Source organism: Solanum dulcamara, chromosome 11 (genome assembly GCF_947179165.1).
Source record: "Solanum dulcamara chromosome 11, daSolDulc1.2, whole genome shotgun sequence".
NCBI classification, from domain to species: domain Eukaryota; kingdom Viridiplantae; phylum Streptophyta; class Magnoliopsida; order Solanales; family Solanaceae; genus Solanum; species Solanum dulcamara.
Window position 1 is genome coordinate 60,966,444 of NC_077247.1, and position 27,420 is coordinate 60,993,863.

At 34.7% G+C, this 27,420-nt stretch overlaps 2 protein-coding genes and 1 pseudogene across 3 annotated transcripts; 2 read left to right on the forward strand and 1 right to left on the reverse strand.

Annotated features, from left to right (window-relative positions):
• Window positions 1-2,586: 2,586 nt before the first annotated feature.
• Window positions 2,587-8,405, forward strand: LOC129872278 (alpha-mannosidase 2). The gene is made up of 4 exons (XM_055947202.1): window positions 2,587-3,296; window positions 3,601-3,750; window positions 4,080-4,112; window positions 5,176-8,405. Exons 1-4 carry the CDS (start codon window positions 2,754-2,756, stop codon window positions 7,906-7,908), a joined length of 3,459 nt encoding a protein of 1,152 aa, XP_055803177.1. The 5' UTR covers window positions 2,587-2,753; the 3' UTR covers window positions 7,909-8,405.
• Window positions 8,406-9,067: 662 nt separating this feature from the next.
• LOC129874255 (protein NRT1/ PTR FAMILY 5.8) lies at window positions 9,068-20,926 on the forward strand. Of its 2 annotated transcripts, XM_055949517.1 has the most exons (6): window positions 9,068-9,233; window positions 9,322-9,440; window positions 17,323-17,478; window positions 17,746-17,963; window positions 19,241-19,761; window positions 19,942-20,926. In XM_055949517.1, the coding sequence occupies exons 3-6, from the start codon at window positions 17,424-17,426 to the stop codon at window positions 20,753-20,755; spliced, it is 1,608 nt and encodes a 535-aa protein (XP_055805492.1). In that variant the 5' UTR covers window positions 9,068-9,233; window positions 9,322-9,440; window positions 17,323-17,423; the 3' UTR covers window positions 20,756-20,926. The 2 variants fall into 2 exon arrangements, with proteins under 2 accessions (XP_055805492.1, XP_055805491.1); XM_055949516.1 differs by lacking the exons at window positions 9,068-9,233; window positions 9,322-9,440 and having other exon boundaries at window positions 17,212-17,478.
• An 822-nt stretch (window positions 20,927-21,748) lies between these two features.
• Window positions 21,749-27,367, reverse strand: LOC129872948 (F-box/kelch-repeat protein At3g23880-like; annotated as a pseudogene).
• Between the last annotated feature and the right edge of the window lie 53 nt (window positions 27,368-27,420).

Consider the following 27,420-nt stretch of genomic DNA (forward strand, 5'->3'; position numbering starts at 1 on the left):
CCCACCCCCACCCTCCCCCAAAAACTGTTTTTTAAAGTTTTATATTTTTTTTTCCAGAAAGTAGGTATAGAGAATCAAAAATGAAAATTTTTCAACATTTTTTTGAGAGGGGTGGGGGTATCGATCGTGGAGGAAGGTGATTGTGGGGTAAAAAATCAATCTACTTCATATTTAATTTACCTTTTATAAAAAAATATAAAAATTTAAATTTTGTGTGGTTAAAAAAATTTAATTTGGAGGGGATGGTGGGGGGGAGGGTCATTGGGGGGGAGGTGTAAAAATCCAAAAAAAACAACTTATAATTTTTTTTTAAGAAATTATTTTTTGGGTGAGGGGTTGGGGGTTGGGTATGTGATGGTGTAGAAAATTCAGAATAAAATTTAAAATTTAAAAAAAAAAAACTCAGGCGGGGGTGGGGGTGTTGGGGTATGTTGTGTTGTGGAAAATTAAAAAAAAAAATTTTAAAAAAAAGAAAGTGGGTGGAGTTGTGGAGGGAGGAGAATATGTGGTGGTGTAGGAAATTTAGAAAAAAAAATTAAAATTATAAAAAAAAGGATCAAAAATAGCCCTGAACTAAAGAAGAAAAGGGAGAGAGACTGACGTGGCCGTTCATGTGGCACGGTCGGGTCAGCTTTAACGGTCAATCGTTAAGTGAAAGGGTATTTGTGGTCTCTTTTAGTAACGGCGAAAATATATTTGATTTTAAAAATAATTGAAAAATATATTTAAGCTATTTCAAATAGTTTAAAAGTACTTTTGACCATTTTTCGTTAATCCAATAACCCTCTCCTTTTTCTTTTTTCTTTTCTATTTTGGTTTGGTGTGTATATTAGAAGTATTAAGACAAATAATCTCATTATATAATTTGTATGAAATAGTACTATGATTTTTGGTTGGAGAGATCTAATTTTACATCATTATAATAGTGTACACTTTTTAGCGGGGGTGATGTGTGTAGAATTTTTATAGCTAATGTCCTTTCAAAGGTTATTCATAAACTAACGTGGCATTGTTTTTATATAACTAATATATGTAATAGTATAATATTTTAATAAAATCAATTAATTAAATGTCATAAATGACAAATTGAAGAATAAACATTCGAAAATAGTAAGGTATGAAATAGAACTACTATAAGTAAAAGGGTATGATAAAAAATAACATAAAATAGTTAAATAATAAATAAAAATGAAATGAGAAAAAGAAAATCACATGATCACACCAAGGCCTCATTCATTTGCACAAAATGAAAGTTTTAATATTAATTATTTAGATCTCAATCAATAAGTGTGTTTATTTTCAAAGTCTGAATTTAGTCATTAAGATCTCAATCATTAAGTACGTTTATTTTTTTATTCTACAACCATTTTTTCTTATTTTACAATCACTTAATGGGAATGAATATGTCTAATGATTAAGCTATATAACAAAATGTTAATATCATTAAGATATTTATTTAAGAAATTTTATAAAAATGACAGTTCATCACTACTCTATCTACTTTCACCCACCACCGACAACCACCATTTCAGCCACAACTATCATTGCAATCAATCACCACGACATACCGTCCTCAATTCAATCATAACTATCACTATCGTCAATCATCAAAAATCAATCACAATCATTTGCAATCACCACCATCAATCATTATTACATCCACTAATCGCTATCGACAATTACCATCGTTAATTAACATTATATATCACTAATCATCGTCATAATTCACCATTATTATTAGCTATTAACAGAGGCGAATCCAAAATTTCAAAATAGGGAATCACCGCTATCTTTAAAGGAAAAAAAAAAACTTTTGTTTGGGCTCAATCTTGTAGTGTTGTGAGATAAAGTGATGGCTTCAACTAGTGCATCCCAAATGAGTTTTAATTATGAGAGTGCACAATTAAATATATCATCCTTCCTTAGATTATCTAGACATATTTATAAAATAAAAATAAAAAAGTTATCTGGTGCAAGTGCACCCCCACAACACCATATGGCCCTGCCTCTGGCTATTAGTATTATTTCACTACTATCAATCGCCAAAAACAATTACTACGGTTGATCACTACTATCATCCACCGTACTGTGAGATATCATCCACAACCATCATTTTCAGATAATATCATCATAAATTGACACACACAATCACCATCACTAGTCATCACCTCCCTCAATCGTCATACAAAAATTATAAATTATTTTATCGATGTAATAATAGATCAATTTAATATTTTATGTGAATTTTATATTTAATATTTTTTAAATAAAGACAAATTTTATACATTTAAATATTGAGAAAACAAGCAGTCTTTGACTATTTAGTATTCAAATCTTAAATATTCATATGCATATTTAACTTAAGATTTCTAAATCTCAATATACATCTTAATATTCATAGGTACATTTAGATTCAGGCCTCTTAATCTTAATTAAAAATATATGAGTTATAAATCAATCATTATATAAAATGAGACTTTTTATTATTAGAAACAATAAGTTTTAAGTAAAATTTGAATAACCATTTAAAACAAACCTTATATTTATTAAACTAATAATACAATAACAATCAACCAACCAGAGCATCGCTCGTAATCATTGTCAATTGAGAAAAATCAAAGTTTTACCAACTTTAGGGAAAAAGCAGCGCAAGTCTTCCTTCTCATCACACTTGACTCAGTACTTCAGATATAGTTCCGATCACCCAATTTCAGCAGATCTGAGTCCTCCACCGCTCATCACCGCCCTTTCACATGGCCTTCTCCTCCCGCCGCGGCGGAGCTGGGTGGGCCCATTCACTCCTCCCCACCAGCAAATCATCTTCCCGACAACCTCGTAAATCCCGCAGACGTACCGCCCTCAGAGACTTCTTTCTCTCAAATTTCTTCACCATAGGCCTCTCTTTCTCACTCTTCATCTTCCTTCTCATCGTCTACAGCTACGGAGTCCCTAAACCCCTTCTCTCATCCCATTTCCGGGCTGCCCGAACCCGATTCCATCGACTCAGAAAGCCCAGTTACCTCAAATCTCCTGGAAGCGACGCCGTTTCAGGTGCGGTTGTTGATATTACCACAAAGGGCTTGTACGATAAGATTCAGTTTCTGGATGAAGATGGTGGCGCTTGGAAGCAGGGTTGGAACGTGAACTACAAAGGCAACGAATGGGATTCGGAGAAGTTGAAAATATTTGTTGTCCCACATTCACATAATGATCCTGGTTGGAAGCTTACGGTTGAGGAGTATTATGATAGGCAGTCCAAGCACATCCTAGATACCCTTGTTGAAACGCTTCCGAAGGTAATTTCAGTGTCAAGTTTAGTGTTAAGGTTCATCATGTGATGGTTTTAGATCGTTTAGGTTGAACCACGTTTTTTAGTTTGATTTGATCGTTTTAATTGAGCTGATGTATGAGCTTAGACAATACTAGTTTTCGAGAACCCCTTTATTGGTTATTGGAATGAAACTGGGATAAATGATGCAGTATGAGTAATTAAATTAATATAACAGTGAGGTATATTAGTAGTGGTAGTTGTTGTCTTTTCTTATTGTGGATGTTAAATTTCTGAATAACTTTTTGGTTGTTGAATTCCGTTCCTTTTAGGATTCCCGGAGGAAATTTATATGGGAAGAGATGTCCTATCTGGAGAGATGGTGGAGGGATGCATCCAATGAAAAGAAAGAGGCATTTACCAATCTAGTGAGGAATGGACAGCTAGAAATTGTTGGAGGTGGTTGGGTGATGAATGATGAGGTAAACCTCCATGAATGTTATACAGCGTTGAAACAATAGAATATGCAGATTAAATAACAAGTCTGGAGTGTTTTAATTTGACAGCTTATTATGAGCGAGTCATGATTCTTCCTATAATTGAAGTCCCAAATAGCTTTTTCGGTGCATAAATTGGATAAAATATTTAAAAGGAAATGCCATAATTATTAGAAAAATTTGTTCAAATACAGATATTTGGATAGTTGTAATTGCTTTTGAAGGATTCAAATTTGTTCTGAATAAATGGAGCTTTGGCAATTTTATGTCATAATTGTTGACTTACGGCCTTTCAATTTTTCTTTTTTCTGCAGGCTAATTCACATTACTTTGCAATTATTGAACAGGTAAACAAGAAGCTTTCCGTTTAATGTTCATTGCCTTAGTATCTATGCATATTTGCAATACCATGTAGTATGAATTGTATCTATAAATGAAAAAATAGAGATTATTTTCTCCCTTTGGTTGTAGTATATCTAAGTTCTTCTGGCTTATGATTTGTAATTTACAACAGATTAGAACAAGTATATGAAATCGAGAGTGATATTTCTTTAATTTAGGGAAGTGCTATGGTGATCTTGTCACTCTAAATATAATGCTAGAATTTTTCTCAATATTGTTGTGGTGTGGATGCTTAATTGCTGGAATACTTGACATGTAATTATTACTTTCTTTTACTGAAGGGAATAGTGTGAGCATGCTATATTTTAGACTCTGTGATCGATAGTAGTTCATTTTGAGAAAATTAATGAGATATCGAACTCTCATAGAGGCTACAATTGCATATGAACTGGTCTGTTTTACTTTACATACAACAACAACAACAAAAACAACAGCAACATACCCAGTGTAAAATTCATATATTTTACTTTTTTCAAAAAAGATACCTCTTATACACGAAAGAGTCGCAGCTTAAACCTTTAAAATTCATCCAATCTTTTCCTCTAATAAATATGTTATAGGAAATTTCCTAGAATCATTAATCATTGGCTGTAACTGGAATTTCTCATGCATGGAAACTTGTTAAATCTATTTCACTATTTGAGATTATTAACCTATGGGGTATCAATTATTATAGGCAACTTAATTCGTTTGGTATATGGTCGCATCATGACAGTTTCAGTTTCGTATTTGTAGGTTTTATGTCGTTTGACTAACAATCAAGAAAAGATTTGTTGTTTGACTCTAGTTAGTTGCTTGAATGTTGCTAATTTATTTGCCAATCTAACTGGATTCGGATTAACTTTTCTATTGAATTGTAGATGAAGTGGTCTTTCCACCTTCCTTGTTTTGCATGTTTTGGTGCTTATTCTGTTTCCTTCTCAATTGATATTTGGTGTCATATTCATTTACTTCTCATTCCATTATGTATTCACTAATCTAGATCTCGATTTTTGCATTTATGCTCAGATTACAGAAGGAAATATGTGGTTGAATGAGACTATAGGTGTAATTCCTAAAAATTCTTGGTCCATTGATCCCTTCGGTTATTCACCAACTATGGCATATCTTTTGCGGCGTATGGGTTTCGAGAACATGCTAATACAGAGAACTCATTATGAGTTGAAGAAGGAACTGGCTTTAAACCAGAATTTGGAATATGTGTGGCGACAGAGCTGGGATGCTGAAGAAAGAACTGATATTTTTGTTCATATGATGCCATTTTATTCATATGATATTCCACATACTTGTGGACCTGAGCCTGCAATTTGTTGTCAGTTTGACTTTGCTCGCATGTATGGGTTTCCTTATGAACGCTGTCCTTGGGGAGAGCATCCTGAGGAGACCACCCAGGAAAATGTGAAGGAAAGAGCACTTAAACTATTGGATCAGTATAGAAAGAAATCAACACTATATCGAACAAATACACTTCTTGTTCCCCTAGGTGATGATTTCCGATATGTCAGTGTTGATGAAGCAGAAGCTCAGTTTAGGAATTACCAAATGTTGTTTGATTATATCAATTCCAACCCTGGCTTGAATGCAGAGGCTAATTTTGGTACTTTAGATGATTATTTCCGAGTGCTACGTGATGAGGCTGACAGAGTAAACTATTCTCGTCCACATGAGATTGGATCTGGTGAGATTGGGGGGTTCCCTTCTCTGTCAGGTGATTTCTTCACTTATGCTGACAGGCAACAGGATTACTGGAGCGGCTATTATGTCTCCAGGCCTTTCTTCAAGGCAGTTGATCGTGTTTTGGAGCATAACCTTCGCAGTGCTGAAATGTTGATGGCTTTCCTATTAGGATACTGCCAGAGATTACAGTGTGAAAAATTGCCTACTGGATTTTCCTACAAATTGACCGCAGCGAGAAGGAACTTGGCGCTTTTTCAGCATCATGATGGGGTCACTGGTACTGCCAAGGACCATGTGGTGCAGGACTATGGAACACGGATGCACTTGGCTGTGCAAGACCTTCAAATTTTTATGTCTAAGGCTATTGAGGTGTTACTAGGGATGCGCCATGAGAAAAATGACCAACCTCCTTCTCAGTTTGAACCAGCACAGTCGAGATCTAAATATGATGCCCAACCAGTGTTTAAAGCCATCAGCGCTCGTGAAGGAACTGTTCAGACGGTGGTCCTTTTCAATCCATCAGAGCAGACAAGAAATGAAGTTGTCATGGTCACTGTTGAGAGGCCGGATGTAACTATCTTGGACTCAAACTGGACATGTATTAAAAGCCAGATATCTCCAGAGTTGTCACATGATAAGAAAAGAACTTTATCTGGAAGACATCGTGTGTACTGGAAAGCTTCAGTACCTGCCATGGGACTGCAAACGTATTATGTTGCTAACGGATTTGCTGGATGTGAGAAGGCAATACCTGCACAACTTAGAATATTAGTGTCTGCTGGAAATTTCTCCTGCCCAGCATCATACACTTGCTCAAAGTTGGACAGCAGTGAAGCAGTAATCCAGAATGAACATCTGACACTCACTTTTAGTACCAAGTTTGGCTTGTTGAAGAAAGTAAGTCATAGTGATGGTAGACAAAATGCTATTGATGAAGAAATTGGTATGTACTCTAGCACAGGTGGAGCCTACCTGTTCAAACCGGAAGGTGAGGCTGAGCCAATCATACAAGCTGGTGGGATTATGGTTATCTCGGAGGGCCATTTGGTACAGGAGGTCTATTCTTACCCAATGACAGCATGGGACAAATCTCCAATTTCCCATAGCACCCGTATATATAACGGTCACAATACCATACAGGAACACATTATTGAGAAGGAGTATCATGTTGAGCTTCTTGGTCATGAACTCAATGACAGGGAATTGATAGTTAGGTACAAGACTGATATTGAAAACAAAAGGATTTTCTATTCTGATCTAAATGGATTCCAGATGAGCCGTAGAGAAACGTATGATAAGATCCCTACACAGGGCAACTATTATCCAATACCTTCTCTTGCATTCATGCAAGGACCACATGGACACCGCTTCTCTGTCCACACTAGGCAGTCTTTGGGTGTTGCAAGTCTCAAGGATGGATGGTTAGAAATAATGCTTGACAGGAGATTGGTAAGGGATGATGGACGTGGTCTAGGCCAAGGAGTGATGGATAACCATGCAATGAATGTTGTTTTCCATATCCTTGTGGAGTCTAATGTTACAGCAGCTGCAAACCAAACTACAGGTCCTCATCCTCTAAATCCGTCTCTTCTATCGCATTTGGTTGGTGCCCACCTAAACTATCCTCTTCATGTATTCATTGCCAAGAAATCTGAGGAAATCTCTGTACAGCCACCCCCTAGATCCTTTTCTCCCCTGGCAGCTTCTTTACCATGTGACTTGCATATTGTCAACTTCAAGGTTCCTCGTCCTCTCAAGTATACCCAACAACAACTTGAAGAGCCTAGGTTTGCCATAGTCTTTCAGAGACGACACTGGGATTCTTCTTACTGTAGAAAGGGCAGGTCAGAATGTTCAAGTGTAGCTGATGTGCCCGTTAATCTGTTTTACATGTTCAAGAATCTGGCTGTGTTGAATGCAAAGGCTACTTCTTTAAATCTTTTGCATGATGACATAGAGATACTTGGCTATAGCGACCATTTTGGAGATGGAGCTCATGATGGGCATGTTCTCATTTCACCCATGGAGATACAGGCTTACAAGTTGGAACTAAGGCCCCACTAGTGAAGGTAGAGAGAGCCCTTGTATATCTTTTTCCCAACTGAAGCTGAATTAGGGTGTGCTAGTTTAAGCACCACCACTGCAACTATTTTTCCACACCGCAACTTTAACATCTACTGTATTTTGGAGAGATGAAGGTAGAAATTCTCACAGTTGCGGTTTGCCTAGAGGGTTTTTGACATTGTTAGTTGAGGCTTGAGGGCTTGGGAATTGTTCCTGCTGTAACAGCTACTTCAGAAAACATTCAGAGAAGAACCTTATGGTACTGAAAGTGCTGGTGTTATCTCATCTTATATGAAGAACTGCATTGCACATGGTTCTCTTCCAAGAAGATGTTCAAGTAGGCGGGATTAGAATGCTTGCGTAATTTTATAGGGTAGAAGTTAAGGTTATTATTAGAATATAGTACATGTTTTTGTTATTAAGCTATAGATGACACTGCTCGACAGATTGTGTGCAAATGATGAGTCTTTTTGAAAAAATATTTCCTCAGAAAGTAACTTGCTGTAGCTGGGATGGAAAATGTTGTGTTTCTCATTACGTCTTGCTTTTCATAAACTTGATGCGCTAATATTCCGATTCACCCGAATATGCAGCAGAAGGGCTCAAACATAAAGACATCAAACTTATGATGTAAGTGCTCATCAAATTTCATTTAATTGCATGGTTTGCCCTTCAAATAAGTTGATTTTTAATTTTTGTCCTGAGTTGATTTTTAATTTTTGTTGGTACATTATGATGTGAATGACCAACACAAAACAGGGGTAAAAGTGTAAATGAGGATGGAATAATCAGTTTCAGGATAATTAATTTGGAATAATTTGTTTCCTAATCAAACAAGCCGCAAGAGTACCGTAATAAGCTGGATGTTAAAATTGTTGCATATCATTATTTTTAAGGAATTAAGTTGATGTCGTCATTATAGATTCATCTACGTCTACTATTTTTGGGTATATGGCCGTGTTTTGCTCCTCATATGAATCTGTCAAAGTAGTTCAATTCAATTTAGTCTGTTCTCGTAATGAAAGTTTTTACAAGTATTAACATCTACTAGTAATTGCCTTTTATAAAAGTGAGCAGTTTTGCAATTTTTGGGAATCATAAGAGTTTGAACAGTTCCAAATTAGAATCCCTTAAAAAGCGCTAACAGAATATTTTACGTAAGTCGATCCCAATCCCAATCCCAATACCAATGCCTCTTCTTTTTTTTTTTCCCTTTTCAATCTCAAGCTTAGCCTGGTTTAATTGCACATTCTTCTCTGAATATGATCTCACAGCTTAGCAATTCCCACGAGGATTGCATATGCAAAAAAGGGAACAACTAAATGGTAACGGCTGAAACTCTACTTCGTTCAATTCTTAAGAGGAAATAATTGTGATAAAATCTCTGTTCTTTCATTCTCATTTTAATTGTAGATTCATAAACATCATGTAATTTACCGATCAGAGCATTCCCGGAGACGAGCATCTAATTGGCGCATCGCATCGCATCCCCGCCCGCCTTCTTAGCGTGATTAAAGTTTAGAGTAAAGCAGGTGCGTATGCGTTACTTAATTTAGAACTTTCGGGTGATTGTACTTTCCATGGGAAAACTAATGAATCCTTTAAACAAATCATTTACCACTTCATATCCTTTTCCTAAATAATTTCTTTATATACCCCTTCCACCAAATTAATTATCTTTGTATCCTTTTTAATTATTTTTAAATTCGCTCGCTGACGTTATGCTGACGTTATCGTCCACCCTACATGATACTGATAGAGTATCATATATCGATGGAGTATCACAGAGGATTAAACTCAGTTGTATATGATATCGATATGGTATCAACATATCGATGGAGTATTACAAAGAATATATTTACTAATTAATATAATAAATAAGATTGTGATTTTAATAGTTTTCTCTTAATTGTTTATTTTTATTTCTTATAAGGTATCAATATATTGTTATGGTATCATTGAGGATTTTAAAAGTATATCATTAAGGATTTTCGATATTATTATAATATACGAATATACTGTGGTAGTATCATTCATGTAATATCGAAATGACTTAGGAAAACCTTGATACCAACACCGTATGTATATACTATGATGGTATCATTCAATATTTGTATGAAACGATCCTTAATGATACCATGCTAGTATATGATGATTTTCATGGAGATGTAGCTGAAGGATTGAAGTAGACATCAATGATACCATGATAGTATATACATATACTGTGGTGGTATCATTAAGGACTGAAACAGCCTCAATGATACCATGTCAGTATATTGGTACTGATATCTTACTCGCAAATCTCAAAAGGGATATGAATTATAAAGAGATATTTATTTGTAATTATTTTGCTTTTATGGGGCATGACCTTAATTTTTCCTTTTGCTAAAGTCATTGCTATTAAACAATGCAAATTTACAACTTTTAGCGTGACTATTGCTCGAACTTTTCAAAAACACTATGTGCTTGTTCGATTAGTAGTAATTTTTTTAAAAATAATATCCGTGTAGTTCCTTATTCATTTGCGAGTGCAAATTATTTAGTACCTAATTGCCATCAGAGAGTAAATGGTTCAAGATAATATTTGGCAATTTGTTTTTTTTTTAAAATAAATTAATGAAGATCTCTTTTGAGAATTGACATAAAACTCTTAAAAATAAACGAAAATGTACCAGAAAATCAATTGACCCCGCTCACGCTCACCATATTAGCAAATACTCCTTTGGCTTGAAATACAATTAAGAAACAAAAATACTTTTAAAAGTTTATCGGCTAAAATAAAGCATGCATTGGAGAGAAGTGATTAACTATAATATGACACAGTTGTAGTTTATTGGAGACATGATTTAGATAGAAAGATGTGAAGGACACGAATTATGGTAGAAAGTTAGTAGGTAGTAGAGCGTCGCATTGCTTATTCTTCCTTATTAGTAGTCGTAGTATTTCTGTTGTAGTTTTTTATCCTTAGAATTTTTATAATTGTTTACTATCTCTTGTACTTCGATTATTGTACTATTTTGATATGCTTTTCTTTGAGTTGTGGATCTATCGGAAACAATCTCTTTACCTTCAAAGATAGGAGTGAGATCCACGTACACTCTACCATATCCGTACCCCACTTATAAGATTGCATTGGGTATGTGTTCTTGTAAAACAAATTTTAAACATCATCTCATTATTAAGTTAAATTATATTTAATTATGAAAAGATGACATTTTTTTGAGACGTAGTAAAAAAGCCCCACAACTTTGTTTTTAAAATCAAACTCCCCTCCCTCTCAACTTTGAACAATAATCAAACTCCCCTTTTTATCTCATGCATTGTCCATTTTACACTTGTTATATCACATCTATTTAATATCTCTTTATATTATATATAATTTACTTTTTAACATAGATATTTGTAACTTTTTCTTTAAATTTTTTTAACATTATAAGTAGAATAATATTTTAAAGAATTTATCACAAAATTTAATATTATTCGTATGACCGTTATTTCAATATAATATGTATTAAGTGTGTGTATATGTATGTATACATATATTTTCTCTTTTCTCCACTATTTTACTCCATGCGTTTCATATTACTTGACTCTTCTTGATATGTATGACGCTCCTTAAAAAAATTAATTAGAGGTGTATTTTACTAAACTAACATTATTAATAATATTTTGAAATCTTAAATTTAACTATTACTACTTTATGCATTTATTTAATACTAAAAAAGGCAGCCCGGTGCACTAAAACTCCCGTTATGTGCGGAATTCGGAGAAGGGCCTGACCACAAGGTCTATTGTACGCAACCTTACCTTGCATTTCTGCCAGAGGCAGTTTCCAAGGCTTGAACCCGTGACCTCCTGGTCACATGACAACAACTTTACCCCTTACTCCAAGTCTCCCCTTCATTTATTTAATACTAAGAGTAGAAATAAAAAGCTATTAAAAATTTCTTAAATTTCATAAATTGAACAAGTAAATTAAAACAACTATTTTTAGAATGAGAGTCAAGTAATATAAATGGCCGTGGGTATTCTCTTCTATATAAATAAACAAGTTTTGATTGACATTGATGAAGTATTACATAAATTATAATCTAAAATAATTTAAAATATAAATAATACAATCTTTAAAAAATTGTCCTTAATTAAATTAATTATTCGTATTTTCTATCTTGAAATATATTTGTATATTTATTATTCTATGCTATTTTAACTTGTATAAATAAATATTAGCGTTTTTATTATTAATAATAAAATTAATTTTCTCATTATGCTAATTTACTTCATTATAGAACATCATTAACTTATATACTTAATTAGTATTTTTCACTTTTTTATCCAAAAAATAATGTTTATGCTTTTATGAAAAAATTGTTACATTAAATTAAAAAATAAAAATATCATAATTTCCAAAGAAGTAAAATTTTTTATAATGATAGGGTATAATAGGCGTTTTAAAAATTTAATTAGAATAAAGGGGGAGTTCGATAATTGTTCAAAGTTGAGGGAAGAGTTTGATTTTAAAAATAAAGTTAGAGGGTAAAAATGATTTTCACCCAAAAAAAAATGTGCCACGTAAATTAATATTCTAACGCAAAGCAGTAAATAAAGATAAATTAATAGATTGTTTGATTGTCAATAAAACCAATTGTATTCTACGTACTGCCCATTAATTTCAACTTCTTATTTTGGTGCCTCTGCTTTATATCCACATCTCTTTAGGAAAAGTACGATGTTCAATTTGATGTTTCATTATTACTCTGATTTTGGACCATGCTTCATTTTTTCCCAAAGCACCTCTATTATGATACAACTTTTTAAGAGCAGTATGTTTGATATAAAGATAGGGAGATGCACTTACACATAATAAAAAAGTTGCAACTCTTATCAAATTATCTATTGCAATAAAGCTGTTGCTTTATAGAAATGGCGCATATATATATGGGCATTGACGTGAGAATTCCGATGAATAGACGTTGTTAGGCTTCAACTGATTGGGTAGTAACGAATATTTGGAAGATTAAACTATTTGATCTTCTTCGGCCACGATGTGACCTATTGGTCAATAAAATGGTTGAGAATCATGAAATCTTAAGTTAAAATTTCAATGAAGACAAAAAACACTAGGTGATTCTTCCACCTTGGTGGACAAACAGATTTATCTGGTACGTGTTGCTGGTAAGAGGTGACATGTATCTTGTGAAATTAGTCGAGATACGCGAAAGCTAACTCGAATAGCAAAAACACAATCATTAAAAAAAAAAAGAGAATGTTTGGTCTTAAAAGTTATTTAGCTTAAGGGATTTTCCAAGCACAACGCAAAGACCCAAATTAGGAAAAAAGTAGTGGAGTCAAAAGGAGAGGGGAATTGAAGTGAATTCCATATCACTAAACCACCATCACCTCATTACCAATCGGAGCAATTTACTTGATCATCCAACACTAACATTATTGTCCTGATGATCATGCAAAATAAAAGATTTGTAACTCATTTGCTGTTTTCTTGAATTGGAGATGAGCATCTTTTCCTTTAGTTTCTATATATGTTGTCATTGTAGCGACTTTATGTCAACACTCTCTTCTTTTGTTCCAAAAAGTATCTTGCATCACATAAGATTAACTGATGATATATGTGGATTGAAAATTTGGAGTGACCTGGAATACTATTATTGGGCTCATTAATTCTTAATTACAACTATTGCAAATGTATCTGAATGGAGCATAATGAATGATCTTACAAGAATTCATTAGCTGACCTTAGCTTAAGTTAACTTTAGGCTTTAGATTTTTCACAAGAATTCAGTGTTTTTAGTCAAGAAAAATCACATTTTATGTTAAAAAAATAATTTAATGTGTATAAATAATTTATCAAAAAGTCATTAAGATGGCTTTTCTAGAATCCAAAACTTATAAAATCAAAATTCTGAATCTACCTCTAAATTTAGTTACATTAAGTAAACTCATGAATATTTTATTAAAATTACACACACAAAAAAAGAAAGAGGCCAGTCCTTAAAATTGGTAGTGTACTGTGTACATTTCCCTGCATATTGCCAGCATACATTGACATAGTTACTGAAAATTGAAAAAATAACCGGCCTCAGTAATTAACCGGGACCCTATTCTAGATCTATGATCTATCTCAAGGATTCTTATGTAAGCCAGTTAATATTTACCCCTTTTTATTCTAATGGAATTTAATTACTAGTTAATTAAGAGAGTGTAAAAAATGTTAAAAAAAAATGGTAAGATTGAAATTACTTTTTATTAAAGATAAATAGCTTAAAACAATTATAGTAAACCATTAAAATAGATAAATAAAGCTTAATATATCAAATCGTTAAGGAAAGTTAGTATAACGTAATCAAACCTAGGTGAAAGTTTTCCACTATAGTGTAAGTACCCAATGGCATTTGCAGTAAGTGCAAGCGTACTGGTATTACGTTCAACGCACCTAATAATGTCAACTTAATTGGGGGGAAGTCATGAGAGTTTAAGTAGCATGTATGTAAGAAAATTAATTGAGATACACATAAATTGATTTGAGCCTAGTTTATCTGAATCAGGTGTGTCTGAGTTGCAGTCTTATGTATGTAAGAGGGCTAAGCATATTCTAAAGATCCACTATTATATATATATATTTTTATTTAGGAAATAACTCCCTTACTCGCATGCTGCTCTGAAGGCAGTTCACCGGCTGAGTTTGTTTATCCTTCCAGTTTCGAGTGTCTTCTTGGATAGTTATAGCGGCCCTTTTGCGCCTTTTGCATCACACCGCCAATGAGAAGGACGTCCTTCACCCATTTGAGTAAAACAGTGCGTTCAAGGATTTCTCTCTCACCATCAAACACCAACTCATTTGGAAAGATTCGTATCTCGTTCGTTCCCTATTGAATGATCGACTAACTTTGACTTCGATAAGAAGCTTTCTTTTGATCCGGATTAATCTCGTCTTCTTGAAGAATTACTGAGACACAACTGTCATAAAAAAAAAGTGATATTAAGTTCAATGCTTAACGCTTATGTCAAAAGAGAAACGAGTCCTTCCCGCAAAGTTTGTTGATTTTAAGGGAAAATTCTCTGTGCAGATCGCCAAGTTTCTTTTGAAACGTTTTCTCAAAAGAGAAGCTTTTATTAATTTTAAATTTAGGAAAAAGAACACGAAAAAGAATTGTTGTTAGGATTAAACCATAATCTATATTGTAAACAAAACGCCAAATTCCGTTAAACTCAAAGCTTGTAGCAGTCATTTTTGGTGTTCATAGGTGGAGACTTATTGGGCAATGCCAGACAAGGCTTACCAGGGGCTGGGTGGTTTGGGTCGGAGTCATGATTGCAAATGATGTTTGCGTGGTAGACTTAGTTAAAAGATAAAATTGTGCCTCTTATTTGCTGGTGCAGTTGCTAAATCCGCCCAATTCCCCCTTCATGTATGGTTACCTGATGCCATGGAGGGGACTACTCCTATTTTGGCTCTTATACATGCTGCTACTATGGTAGCGGCGGGAATTTTTCTTGTAGCTCAGCTTCTTCTTCTAGTAGTTCCACGGGCATCGAAAAGGAAGAGTAAACCTCACTGATTTTTAACGCATGAATCATGATATAAAATAAGTCGATAAAGTCTAAATCCAATTTCAAAAATTCAAAAGAGGTAAATACGCAATATGTGACTCACCCGACAATCTTTTCTATCAGCCATAGTTTTTGGCACAACGGTAAGTGCTTGATCCAAACAAATGGTATCAGAGCCAAAGCCATAGGCTCAATTCCCAAGAGCAACATGCTGCATGAGGCAGGTGTTGGGAGGGGAATTGTTGGATAATGCCAACATCCTGCCTATGGCAAGGCCCACGAGGGGCTAGGATGACTCGGATCGGAATCATGATCGAACATGACACTTGCGTGGTGGGCTTAGTTAAGAAATAAAGTTGTCTCTTTGTTATCAGCTATATTTTTTGGCATAATGGTAAACGCTTGATTCTAACAAGGCTCATCCAGAATTTAATACTGGTTCTAAATTTAGTATTTATACTTACAATAATATATACCCAATGTAATCTCATAAGTGAGCTCTGTGAAGAATATTGTACACGCATTACTCTTATTTTAAAAAAATAAAAAGATTATTTTCAATAGATCCTGAACATAAAAATAACTTAATATTTATATATATATTAAAATTTTTAAACATTAATTGAACAAAAATTACTAATTTAACCAAATGTCCAAACCTGTATTCGAACTTCTAGCTCTACCCATATTTATTGGTTATTAAGAATTGATTATTGCAGTGGGCTTTCCCAATTTTTGTAAATGACACTGTTATGATTTTCTGTGCTTATCCAATTGAGAAGGGTAGTAAAATATATATTTCCGAAGGTAATACAGGGCAGGTTGTGAGGTAACCCAAGTGGTTGCAACTGCCATATGTCAAGCAACAGCAAGCATTATAAAGCAATATCAATACATCATGAATGAAACTAACATACATTTTTGGAGTCAGAAATGTTAAGAGCTTTTTAGCATGAAGACATATAAAGATTAAATCGACGTGACGACACTACCAACTGAAAACGTGGAATGCTGTATAATTAATAATGCATGCCTTTTTTATGCTTAAAATCAAATTAATTATCAACTACTTTAATTTCCCTAAAGGAAAAATTTAGTGATTGTCTAGTGTTCCATTTTTAAATCTTTTAGAAAAGTTGTTCCTTTTTGTTTTTTTCATCCAGTTGCTTGATATTCGTTTTATGGTCAAATTAGTCCGAATTTATATTAGGAAGTTTTATTCAGAGATAAACCACTTTTTATCAAAAATGATTTTGAATCTAGAGTGGTTCGAGCCTTAGTTTTCTCGTTAAAAATAAAGAAATTTGTCATTTCTATGATAAAAGGAACTTGTTTGTAAATCATAATTTGAGTTAATTTTTATGCATTTCAAGCGCTAAATCACAAATATTTATTTTTAATATCTAAAATCAATATAGGTACAGACTAATTTCTAGTTACTAAGACTTGAGTTTTTTTTATCTTTTTTCATCGTGATGATATTGAGTTAATTTACATGCATCTCGAATATTTATTAGAAGCTGTTTATCGATATAGGGTGCGACAAGATTGTCTGCCAAGACTAAAGTAAGAAATAATTTAGAAACATTTCTTTCCTAATGCTAGATCATTGATCTCTTGAGTACTTTTTGTGATTGTCTAGTGTTCCATTATACGTCTCAATATAAAAGTTATCTTACTTATTGAAAAAGACGAGACTTCTTTTTTCTACTTTAAAAATCATTATATATGTAATGTTTTTAATAATTGGCCTGTTGGGATGGAGCCAGCTTAGCCAATACAAATATTAGAAGATTTTTCGAGAACGGCACTATATTAACAACTGTGTTTAATTTGTTTGTGTAGTGACTGAAATAGTTAGACCAGATGAAAGCAGCAACAACAATATATAATTAATTAGCCTCGTTTATATCTTCTCCAATTTCTCCTTTTCAACTAAATTTCTCATGGCTGGAGGACAGAGTCGGGGATATCTCAACAAACCATGTATTCTCCTCATAGGTAACTACCCCCCACCCCCTTTCATTCCTATCTAGTTTTAATTCAATAATTTTCTCTTTTGATACAATAATGATATGAGTTGAACTTAAACGAAGGCAATCAAGATTCATATAGTTAATATTAATTTGTTTAGAAATAAGGTGTAGTTATTGTCAATTTTATTTTATTGTTGTGTACGTAGGATTACACTAAGTATGTTATTATTGTTTATGTTTGAAGTTAATTTTTTTTACATGGGACGTGTGTATTGTGGTTTTAATTTGGCAGTAATAGCGGGAATGGAGAGGTTTTCATTCAAAGGGGTGGCATCAAATTTAGTGACATATCTAACAGATGTGGCCAAAATGAGCAATTCAGCAGCGGCAAAGATGGTTAACAATTGGTGTGGTATTACGTCTATGTTGCCACTGCTTGTTGCTCCACTAGCTGATACTTATTTGGACCGCTACACCACTGTATTGGCTTCTTCTTCTCTATATTTTGCTGTAAGTTTCCTTTCACTTAGTCTCTTTAACTTTCTATACCTATGATTACAAAGGACAGGCTGATGCACTAAGTTCTCGCGAGGTTTATATTGAATTCAGCCTTATTCTACATTTTTGTAAAAGATACTTATGATTAAAGTAGGTAGGCTATGTACAATAGACCGTCGGGCCCCGGACTCTGTGAATAGCGGGAGCTTTAATGCACCGGACTCCCTTTTACTTATGATTAAAGTACGTCAGAAGTGATTCAATTGAATCTCCTCCTTTAGAAAATAATGTTGTTTGAATAGAGTTGAAAGGAAAAACTTTTGTATTCATGAATACAAATTGTTGAATCCTTGTGAGTTCTGACATTAAAGAGGTTTCTAGTACAGTATATCTGCAAAATGTAGTGCTTAAGTTACAAGTTTGAATAGTAAATTTGACACTCTTTACATTTTCTTCGAATTTGCTTATTATAATTTTCAGTTTTTGTTTCGCAAGTCCGTGGAGTTTTGAAAAATAAATTTGTCATTACAGTTATTTCGTGTTTGGTTACGAGTACTATTAGTTAGAATCAATGTACATAATATAAAATCTTCGTATTTTTATTACATAGAAGATATAGGAAGATAATTCCGGAACTGTAATCCCCAAATATTCATTTTATTAGAGAAGAAGTGTTTATATCAAATTGAAAAAGACAAACTAGATTTAAATTTTTTAATCAAAATAAAATTATTATCTAATTTTTTGCCACTATCGGGGAAGGAAAAAAATTTCTGTTTATTGTTGCATATTTGGGTGTGACTAGTGTTGAGTTGATGGATTATCTACACGGAAATCATTAGCAACAGCCACGGTGGACCGTAGACGTGTAGCCTGAGTCATCACCCACCTTTTTTTCATCATTAGAGCGCAATAATATTACATTTATAGCCGAAATGTTGCACGTAATTAATGCATCGTTAACAAATTCTATTTTAAGTATGTATTACAGCTTTATTTCATTGTTTACTCATTTAACTTACGTTATTGCTGATTCAGGTGTCACTTCTTTTGTCGCCCATTTATTATGTCTGCCTTAGTGCATAAAGATTTGCCACTTTTACAAACAGTTGTTTGTTTTGGAATAGTTAATTTGTCTTCTAAATGAAAAGGAAATACATATAACATTAACAAATAATAAAGAAGTTTCAATCGAATGGTTAATATGAATAGCAGATTAATATTATTGTTTCATTGAAAAGGGAGATATAGTGAATGACGATGACTCTTTTTGACAATCAAATAATCAGGGTCTTTTAGCTTTGACATCATTGGCATTACAATGGCCATGGACTTCCGTGGACAAATCGGGTTTCTCTTCATCGTTATCGTGGTCTCTGCATTTAATTTCACTAGGCCAAGCGGGTTACAACCCGTCCTTACAAGCTTTTGCAGCGGACCAATTGGATGACGAAGAAGAATTGCCCTGTACAAAGAATGACCAGAGCTCCAAGAAAAAGAGTACATTTTTCCACTGGTGGTATTTTGGTATATGTTGTGGCAGCCTACTTGGAGTGTCCATCATGTCGTACATACAGGACACGTTAGGATGGGGATTAGGTTTCGCCATTCCCGCGATTGCCATGATAGTATCGATTGTAGTATTCAGATTTGGCAACCGCTTTTATACACACAACAATGATGGCGAAATTATTCATATCAAGTCTTTGGGAGGCCATATAGTTAAAGCTATTAGAGCGGCTACCTCAAGATTGACCTGTGGTGAGATTGCTGTGCCTGAATCGAACAAGTCAAAAGTTGTTGAGATCGAGTAAGTATTTCTTTAAAGCTTTTGCAAACAAGTTTAAATTCTACGTATTGACAATTTAACATGTTTTCATACAATCAACTCAACTTCTAACATATCAGTAACCTAGTAAAGATGATTACTAAATTGCTATAACATATAGCCAAGTAATGCTCATTATGCCTTGTTTCTTTTTGTTCATAGACTTGAAGATGCACCACTCTGCCAACAAGATTCAGGCAGCACGGAAGGCGGTGATAAAAAGACAGAGAATGGGATAGTTGAAATTCTAAAAGTAGTACTACCTCTACTTCCGGTATGGACTATGCTTCTGATGTTTGCAGTGATTTTTCAACAACCTGCAACATTTTTCACTAAACAAGGTATGACAATGACAAGAAACATTGGAAGCAACTTCCGAATTCCACCAGCTGCACTTCAGAGTTCAATCACAATATCTATAATCCTGCTCATGCCTCTTTACGACACGTTCTTTATCCCCTTCATTCGTGTTTTGACACGTAATGAGAAAGGTATTACTGTGATGCAGAGAATGGGAATAGGAATGTTCCTTTCAGTGATAGCAATGATAATTGCTGCTCTTACCGAAAGAAAAAGACTAGATATTGCCAGAAATATCGGTACTTCAACTTCAGAAGCTTTGCCAATGAGCATATTTTGGTTGCTGCCTCAATACATTCTATTGGGAATTTCAGATATATTCACAGTTGTTGGTATGCAAGAGTTCTTTTATTCTGAGGTTCCAATAAATATGAGAACTTTAGGCATAGCTCTTTATACTAGTGTATTTGGTTGTGGTAGTTTCTTCAGCTCATTCCTTATAACAGTGATCGAACATGTGACAAATTCAATAGGAGAAAAGCAGAACTGGTTCGCTGATGACATGACCAAAGCCCGGCTAGACAACTATTACTGGTTTCTGGCCTTGTCAAGTGCAGCAAGTTTTCTCATGTTTATGGTTTTCTGTCGATTTTATAGGAGCAGGACAGTTAATTAGAGTGTTGGCAGTGATTGATAGTTTGTTTTTGTGGAATGCTGTATTTTGGGACATTCATTTCTAGTGGAAAGTGAAGGTTCTGCACTTGTATATAAAGGAAGATATATTTTGACTTCCTATCTAATGTGTCACACTCTTTTAATGAGTAAATATCTCAAAAGGTTTAAAGAATTATCTAGCAAAGTTAATTAATTTTAGTTTGTATCAGTAAGGTTATTAAACTTGGTGCTTTTCTCTTTAAATTGCTCAAACAAAATTTAGAATTAAAAAAGCCAACTAAACATTTTGAATGTGATAATACACCCTTCACATTTTGTATGGGATAACAAATTCCTTTGATTTTAAATTAATTATGACTAGAAACAAGTTGAATTATTGCATATTTTTTTAAAATATAAAAAAACACCTTCAATCAATATGAATTCTAACATGTACTCTTTTAAATATGAGATAAATTTGAGAGATCTCTTCTCATATTTGATTTCGTAATTCTGACATTTTCTTATAGTTTAAGATACTACGTTCGCCTGTTTTTGTAACCAAATTAATTTAAATGATAAATTGTTTATAATATCTCAGAACTATCCTTATCAATCACCTTATAAGTTTTTAAATAAATATAACGCAAGTTGTTGAGCCTTTACCATAAAAACTTCTATCTTTCGCACATAATTTTAAAAAAGAAAAAAACATCATAAAAGATGTTGACAAATTCTTCTAATTGCATAAAAATAAAATTATTAATGGGCTGTATTGGCAGAGTCTCTAGCATCTAGTATTTATAGAAGATATCTCAACTCTCATGGAGTATTCTAAGCAAAAATTATAATCAGAGAAATCTTGTTCAAAATATCATGCTCTATTAAAATAAACTATTGATAGAAAAAGTCACAGACTGTATGGACAGATTTTAACATTTTTTGTTTCTAAATCATACCAATAATAAAAATTTAATGAATAATTTAGAGAATAATCCAAACACTAGTACCAAGCAATAACATAATCCTTTGGAGAGATCAAAGTCTCTGTGTAAACATATCCATCCCACCTGGTGCTATCTTCATGAGTAGTTAGAGGCCCTATTAGATTGCTGCTTCTATCTGATTCTTTGAATGTTCTAAGCACATCTCTTGTAGCAGAATTGAACAATACTTGCAAATATATATTTCGGAATGATTGGTAACACATCATAACGATCCCTGCTATCTCTCATCGTAAATAATTTAGTCCAAGATTCTTCCATACCATATTCTTTCATTACCCACAAATCAAAAATAGTAGTATTCTCCTCAACGCAGACAAAATTTACACTAAGCATTCCACCTAACATTGTGACGCCTTGCTCGATTGTGCCATGTCTCAAAGGCATTTCCTTCGACAATGATAATTCTCCATACACCTCATTTGAAATATCAAATGAAATCAGAGAAAACCTTATTACCCCATGAATAAGTAAACCAATGAATTTTTTCGTTTACTACTGTCAGATAATCCATATTATCGGAAGCAAGACCATAGTAACCATTATTAATTTTTCTTCATGAACCAGCTTTTAGTGCGAGAATTTCGGTGAGTGCATCTACATTACCTTCAGGAATCCTAACGACTATATAGTCATCACTAATTGGGTCATATCCCAATCCATAAATGAAACCATGAAAAAACTCATCCCAATGTGATGGTAGTAATATTGATTCTCTTGTAGAAGGATTCCACAGCAAATTTATCAGCTTAATCCCAATTAAAAACAAACCATTACAACTACCATAGATATGGTAATGCCCTGCCACACATTGCGGGTCACACACCGATTCTTGTACATCCCTAACGATTAGATGTGACGTTGTTGTCGTCAACAAAGACGGACAATAGAAGAAAATATTACGATCCTTGGCAGCCCGTTCAATAAGCAATTTGTCATTTTTGGCATGATTGAGATGCTTTTTCTTAAAGCTAGGGTCACAGATTAAAGACTTCCAAGACTCTGAAACACACTTGAATCGTAAAAGAGACTTCACGGACAGTCTACTTGACAAAACCTGGCTAAGGGATAAATCATGGACTAAAGGGTCCCCCATTAGGCAGTCATTTTCCAAAACAAATATCTTCTCTTATCAGGTTTGAACCCCGCTTTTTTCTTTTCCCTTTGTCCCCAAGGATGTGAAAGTAAAGTCGGTTGTCATTGTCAATGTTTGTCATTCAGGGCTTCTTCACATTGAGCCACAGTCGTATCCCTTCATTTTTACAGGCAAGTGATATAGCAACTGTTGTAATTACTCAAACGTTTTAATTTGTGGAGTATGAGAAGTCATAGGCAAGTTTCTCAGCACGGCAAATAATTTGAAGTGCACCATCTATGCTACAGTTTCCAGAGGCTTGCATGATGGGCTTCGGTCTGTCGAATTTCAGATGATATTTCGTCATCAACTTTCCAGGTTTTGCATATACATTATACAGGAGGCAGAAATATAGATTTCCAACATGGATGTTAGACTCAACTGCATTCTCAAATATTTTTTTAAAAAAACTGGTAAAGTTGTATTCCTCAGCATTAAGGTTATGCTGGTCAACTCCAAAAAGAGAACCAAAACTTACAAACAACCTATTAAATCTACAATTTGATCTATATCCTATATACAAAGCCGTATAGATTTGGAACTATCTTCAAAACATCTTCCATTTCTCTCTCCACACTGTCCACCATATGCATGATGCTATTACTGCATTCTCAAATCTCCATACCAAGTGGCTTTTAGAGGAAACCATCTTCATCTGTCTAAATCAATTGATACCTTCACAACTCATTTACTTTCTGAACGCAAATATCTGGATAACTTATTTTAACTTTTAAGTGAGCACAGATAGCTAAATGAACTTGAAAGAATTTCTTACTAGTGTCACTAATCACCTTGCATATGCCTCACTAAACAGTCGCCAGTTAGCCCTTTCCTTACTGCATATTTCTCTGGATTCTATATTGACTAAAAATTGTTAGGGCTAAAATTTTACAGAAATTGCAGATAGATCATGTACGCGATTAGTCAGCTCACGATGATATACCTTTTTTTTTATTCTAACATACAAATATGAGGTAGGGGTAAGGTTTGCTTACACTCTACCCTCCCTAAACCCCACTTGTGAGATTTTCAGTGGGTATGTTGTTGTAGTAGACAAATATGAGTATTTCATACATTCAATTGCTCCTGTTATATCTGACACGGTCAGTTGAACAACTCTGCTGTTAGGTTCTCTGTTACACATGGAAGCTATCTAAAGAGAAAGAAATCACGTCAACTTATTTGCATAAACCCAAGATTGAAAAGTATCACTAACTAACAAGATGAATAATTACATACTGTGACAACACCAATTTGCATCCACTTAATAAATGCTCGTACAAGTGAACCAAGTATGTGAAAAAGAAGAGTTCAGATAGGAAAATTAGCAGTAATGATCACGCTGAAGTACAGCAGATTAGCTACTGACCGTGGGGAAAGAAGAGAAGAAAACGTAAATTACTCTTTCTAAGTCGAATTTTCATATTGCATAAAACCTTATCTGTACCATAGTAGAAGACTCACAGTTTCTTTTCTGGTCATGATTATGACCGTTCCCGTGTCATCAAACGGTGGTCTCCCTGCTCTTCCAGACATCTGCAACAGTATGAAAACATATAGCTCTTACTTGGAACTAAGAATGATTTAACTTTAAACTCGCAGTTTTCCATGTATGGATAAAATCATCATTCTGAGTACTAGACTAGAGTACACTTTTGTATAGTAGAGCACAAATGACTTTGCAGAGGAACCCGCAGGGATGAGTAGCATGCCTGCAGGATGGTTAGTCTGTCATATACCATGAAAATCCTTTTTTCCTTATTGCTGGAAAGAACATGATATTAGTACAAAGATGGCATCCAACTCATGAACAAATTAGATAATTTCTGGTGGACATACAAGTACTGAGTTGATCCGATCAAAAAGGATACGTGTTGATACATCAATTCCATGGGCAAGAGTATTTGTAGAGAATACCACTCAAAAATCACCATTCAGAAAGAGGCCTTCAGTGTGGTTGCAGTCGTTCATGGAAAGACCGCCATTGTGAAAACCAACTTCATAATTCAATAATCTGCAGAGCCTACACTCAATACACCTACATATTCTACCTCCCACCAGAAGGGAAAAATGAAATGAAAGGAAGGGAGGTAGCACATGCCACCATAAAGAATATAAGACTGTATTTGTTTGTCACTACATGATAGTGAAGTTTCCCTCAACCCTTCATATTGCTCTCTGCTATTGATGAAAGGATTTGAATGGCCAAAGGTCATTGCTGTTTGAGAGAACTGTTGTGCTGCCTCTTGTGCCCCTTGTCTGGTTGAGCAAAAAACTAGAGCAGATTTTCCTCTAGAAAGTTGCATGAGAATATCTGTACAAATTTTCGTGGTTAGTGCTAGACAATGTATAGAGCTTAGTAAAGGAATATAAATTAAAAATAGGAGGTATATGATGTCACAACTAGCTTCTTATGCTTACCAAAGACATAGTTCCGTAGGAACTGGAAAAGAAAATCAAACAGTATCATCAAGATACTAAGAGGTATTTCAATGTGTGATAATGAAAATCTCAAGCCATCCCGTGAAAAAGATTCTAAAATTTGACAAAGCAAGACATGGAATTGGATAGGAGGGGGGAGACATTCAAAACTTTTATTGGTTGAAAGAGGTGAACAAAGGCATAAACAGAAAACTGAAAAAGAAAAGCCAACAAACAACATGCCTTTTCAAATAGAAAGTCATTCTTCGCCGGATTGTATCCTGCAGACAAAGGGTTGGCAATGCAGAATTTATAAGAAGATAAGGCAGTGGTTACCCCAGAGACATGTCAATGTACTTCTTACAAAGGCGCTTAATGCATTTCATGGGCATTATACTAACATGTGTGAGTAAGTTTCCGCACTGTACTTCCCTCTCATTTTATCAGCAAGTATCCTCTCTCCCTTTGTCCTCTAGTTCCTCATACAGCATTCAAAAGCTGCCGGTTTTGCCGCTGTAACCACAAACTTCACCTCATTCGTCGCTGCTTTATAAGCTTCTATCGTTGTCCCCGCCTCCTCATTATCCTTGCTCTCCACCAACTTCACATAAGCCACCTTTTTTACCTCTGCCTTTCATTGGACTTCACCATTCCACCACCAATCTCCTCGGTGACCGCCAGAGTTACCCTTCGAAATCCCCAACACCTCTCTAGCCGCTCACTTATGCAACTAGCGATCCTATCCCACACACTGGTCGCATCCCCACTGCTCCCCTAGGCCCCCATTGCCACCAACTTCTCCCCGATAACCTGAACTCTCTCAGATGTCAAGTTACCACATATGATCCTTGGCCGGTCCTACCTAGTCCTCTTCTTCCTTTTCAACTTAATCTCCAAATCCATATACAAAGAGCATGTTGAGTTGTAAGATTCTCGCCTGGAATAACCTTGCAGTCCTTGCAAAGGCCTCTATCCTGGCCACCACGCTACGAAAGATAACCAAGTGATTCTCCTTCTTCGGTAAACTCGAATTCACTACCACAATTCAAAAGCCCCAGCGAAATTCAAAAGTGCGACTCCTCCTTCATTTCGATCTCCAAAACCAAAAACTCCCTGCACATCGTCATAGCCCTTAGAGGAAGTCCCGATCTGGCCATTGAAATCCCCGCCATAGCTTCTCAATGGGTGGAATACTCTCACAACCTCATCCAAATCCTCCCAAAAATGCTTCTTTACCTTCTCATCCAAGCACTCTTGTGGTGCGTAAGCGCTAAATGTTCAACATAATCCCTCCCACAACTAAATTAATCGATATAATCTTATCATTAACCCTTCTAACCTCCACCACTTGCTCCCTAAGATCCCTGTCAACAAAAATGCCTACTCTATATCTATTCCTTGCCTCTCTGGAGTACCACAACTTAAACCCCTCGACATCCCGAGCCTTAGTTCCTACCCACTTGGTTTCCTAGACACAAGCTATTCTAATCTTCCTCTTCCTAAAGATCTTTGCTAGCTCTATCGATTTCCCCGTCAGCGACCCAATGTTCCACGACCCTAATCTCAGCCTAGATGCTCCCTGAACCCACTTACTGCCCCTTACCCGCACCGACGCCCCCGACCGAGAACATGACACTAGTCTATCTTTGCAAACCAAAGCCACTAAAGCAGAAGAAACTAAAATCAAGGAAGCAATATACGCAACGAGGGACTACCGGCAGGAATCAACAAGACAATACAAGTAGGCAGGCAAGCAAGAAATTAGACATTGACGCAGCCCAAGAACTAACAAGATCCAGCAATCAATAAACAATAACAAAAATCAGCAAGCAACTAGCAAGAGTGAATACAATAAAATTAATAAAAAACAGCAAGCAATTAACAAAAGTGAATACGATTGAACAATTATATATATCAGCAAGCAATCCAGCGATCAATTAGAAAAAATGAAATACGATAAATTATACTACAAATTAGCAAGCAATTATAGCAAAATAAATACGATAAACTAAAGAAAACCCATCCGCAAGTATCAACACCACAACCACAGCGACATATAACAAAGATGGAGAGATAGAACCTGGTGGGTCACGTTGTTGGGATCGGATCGATCTGGAAATCAACGAG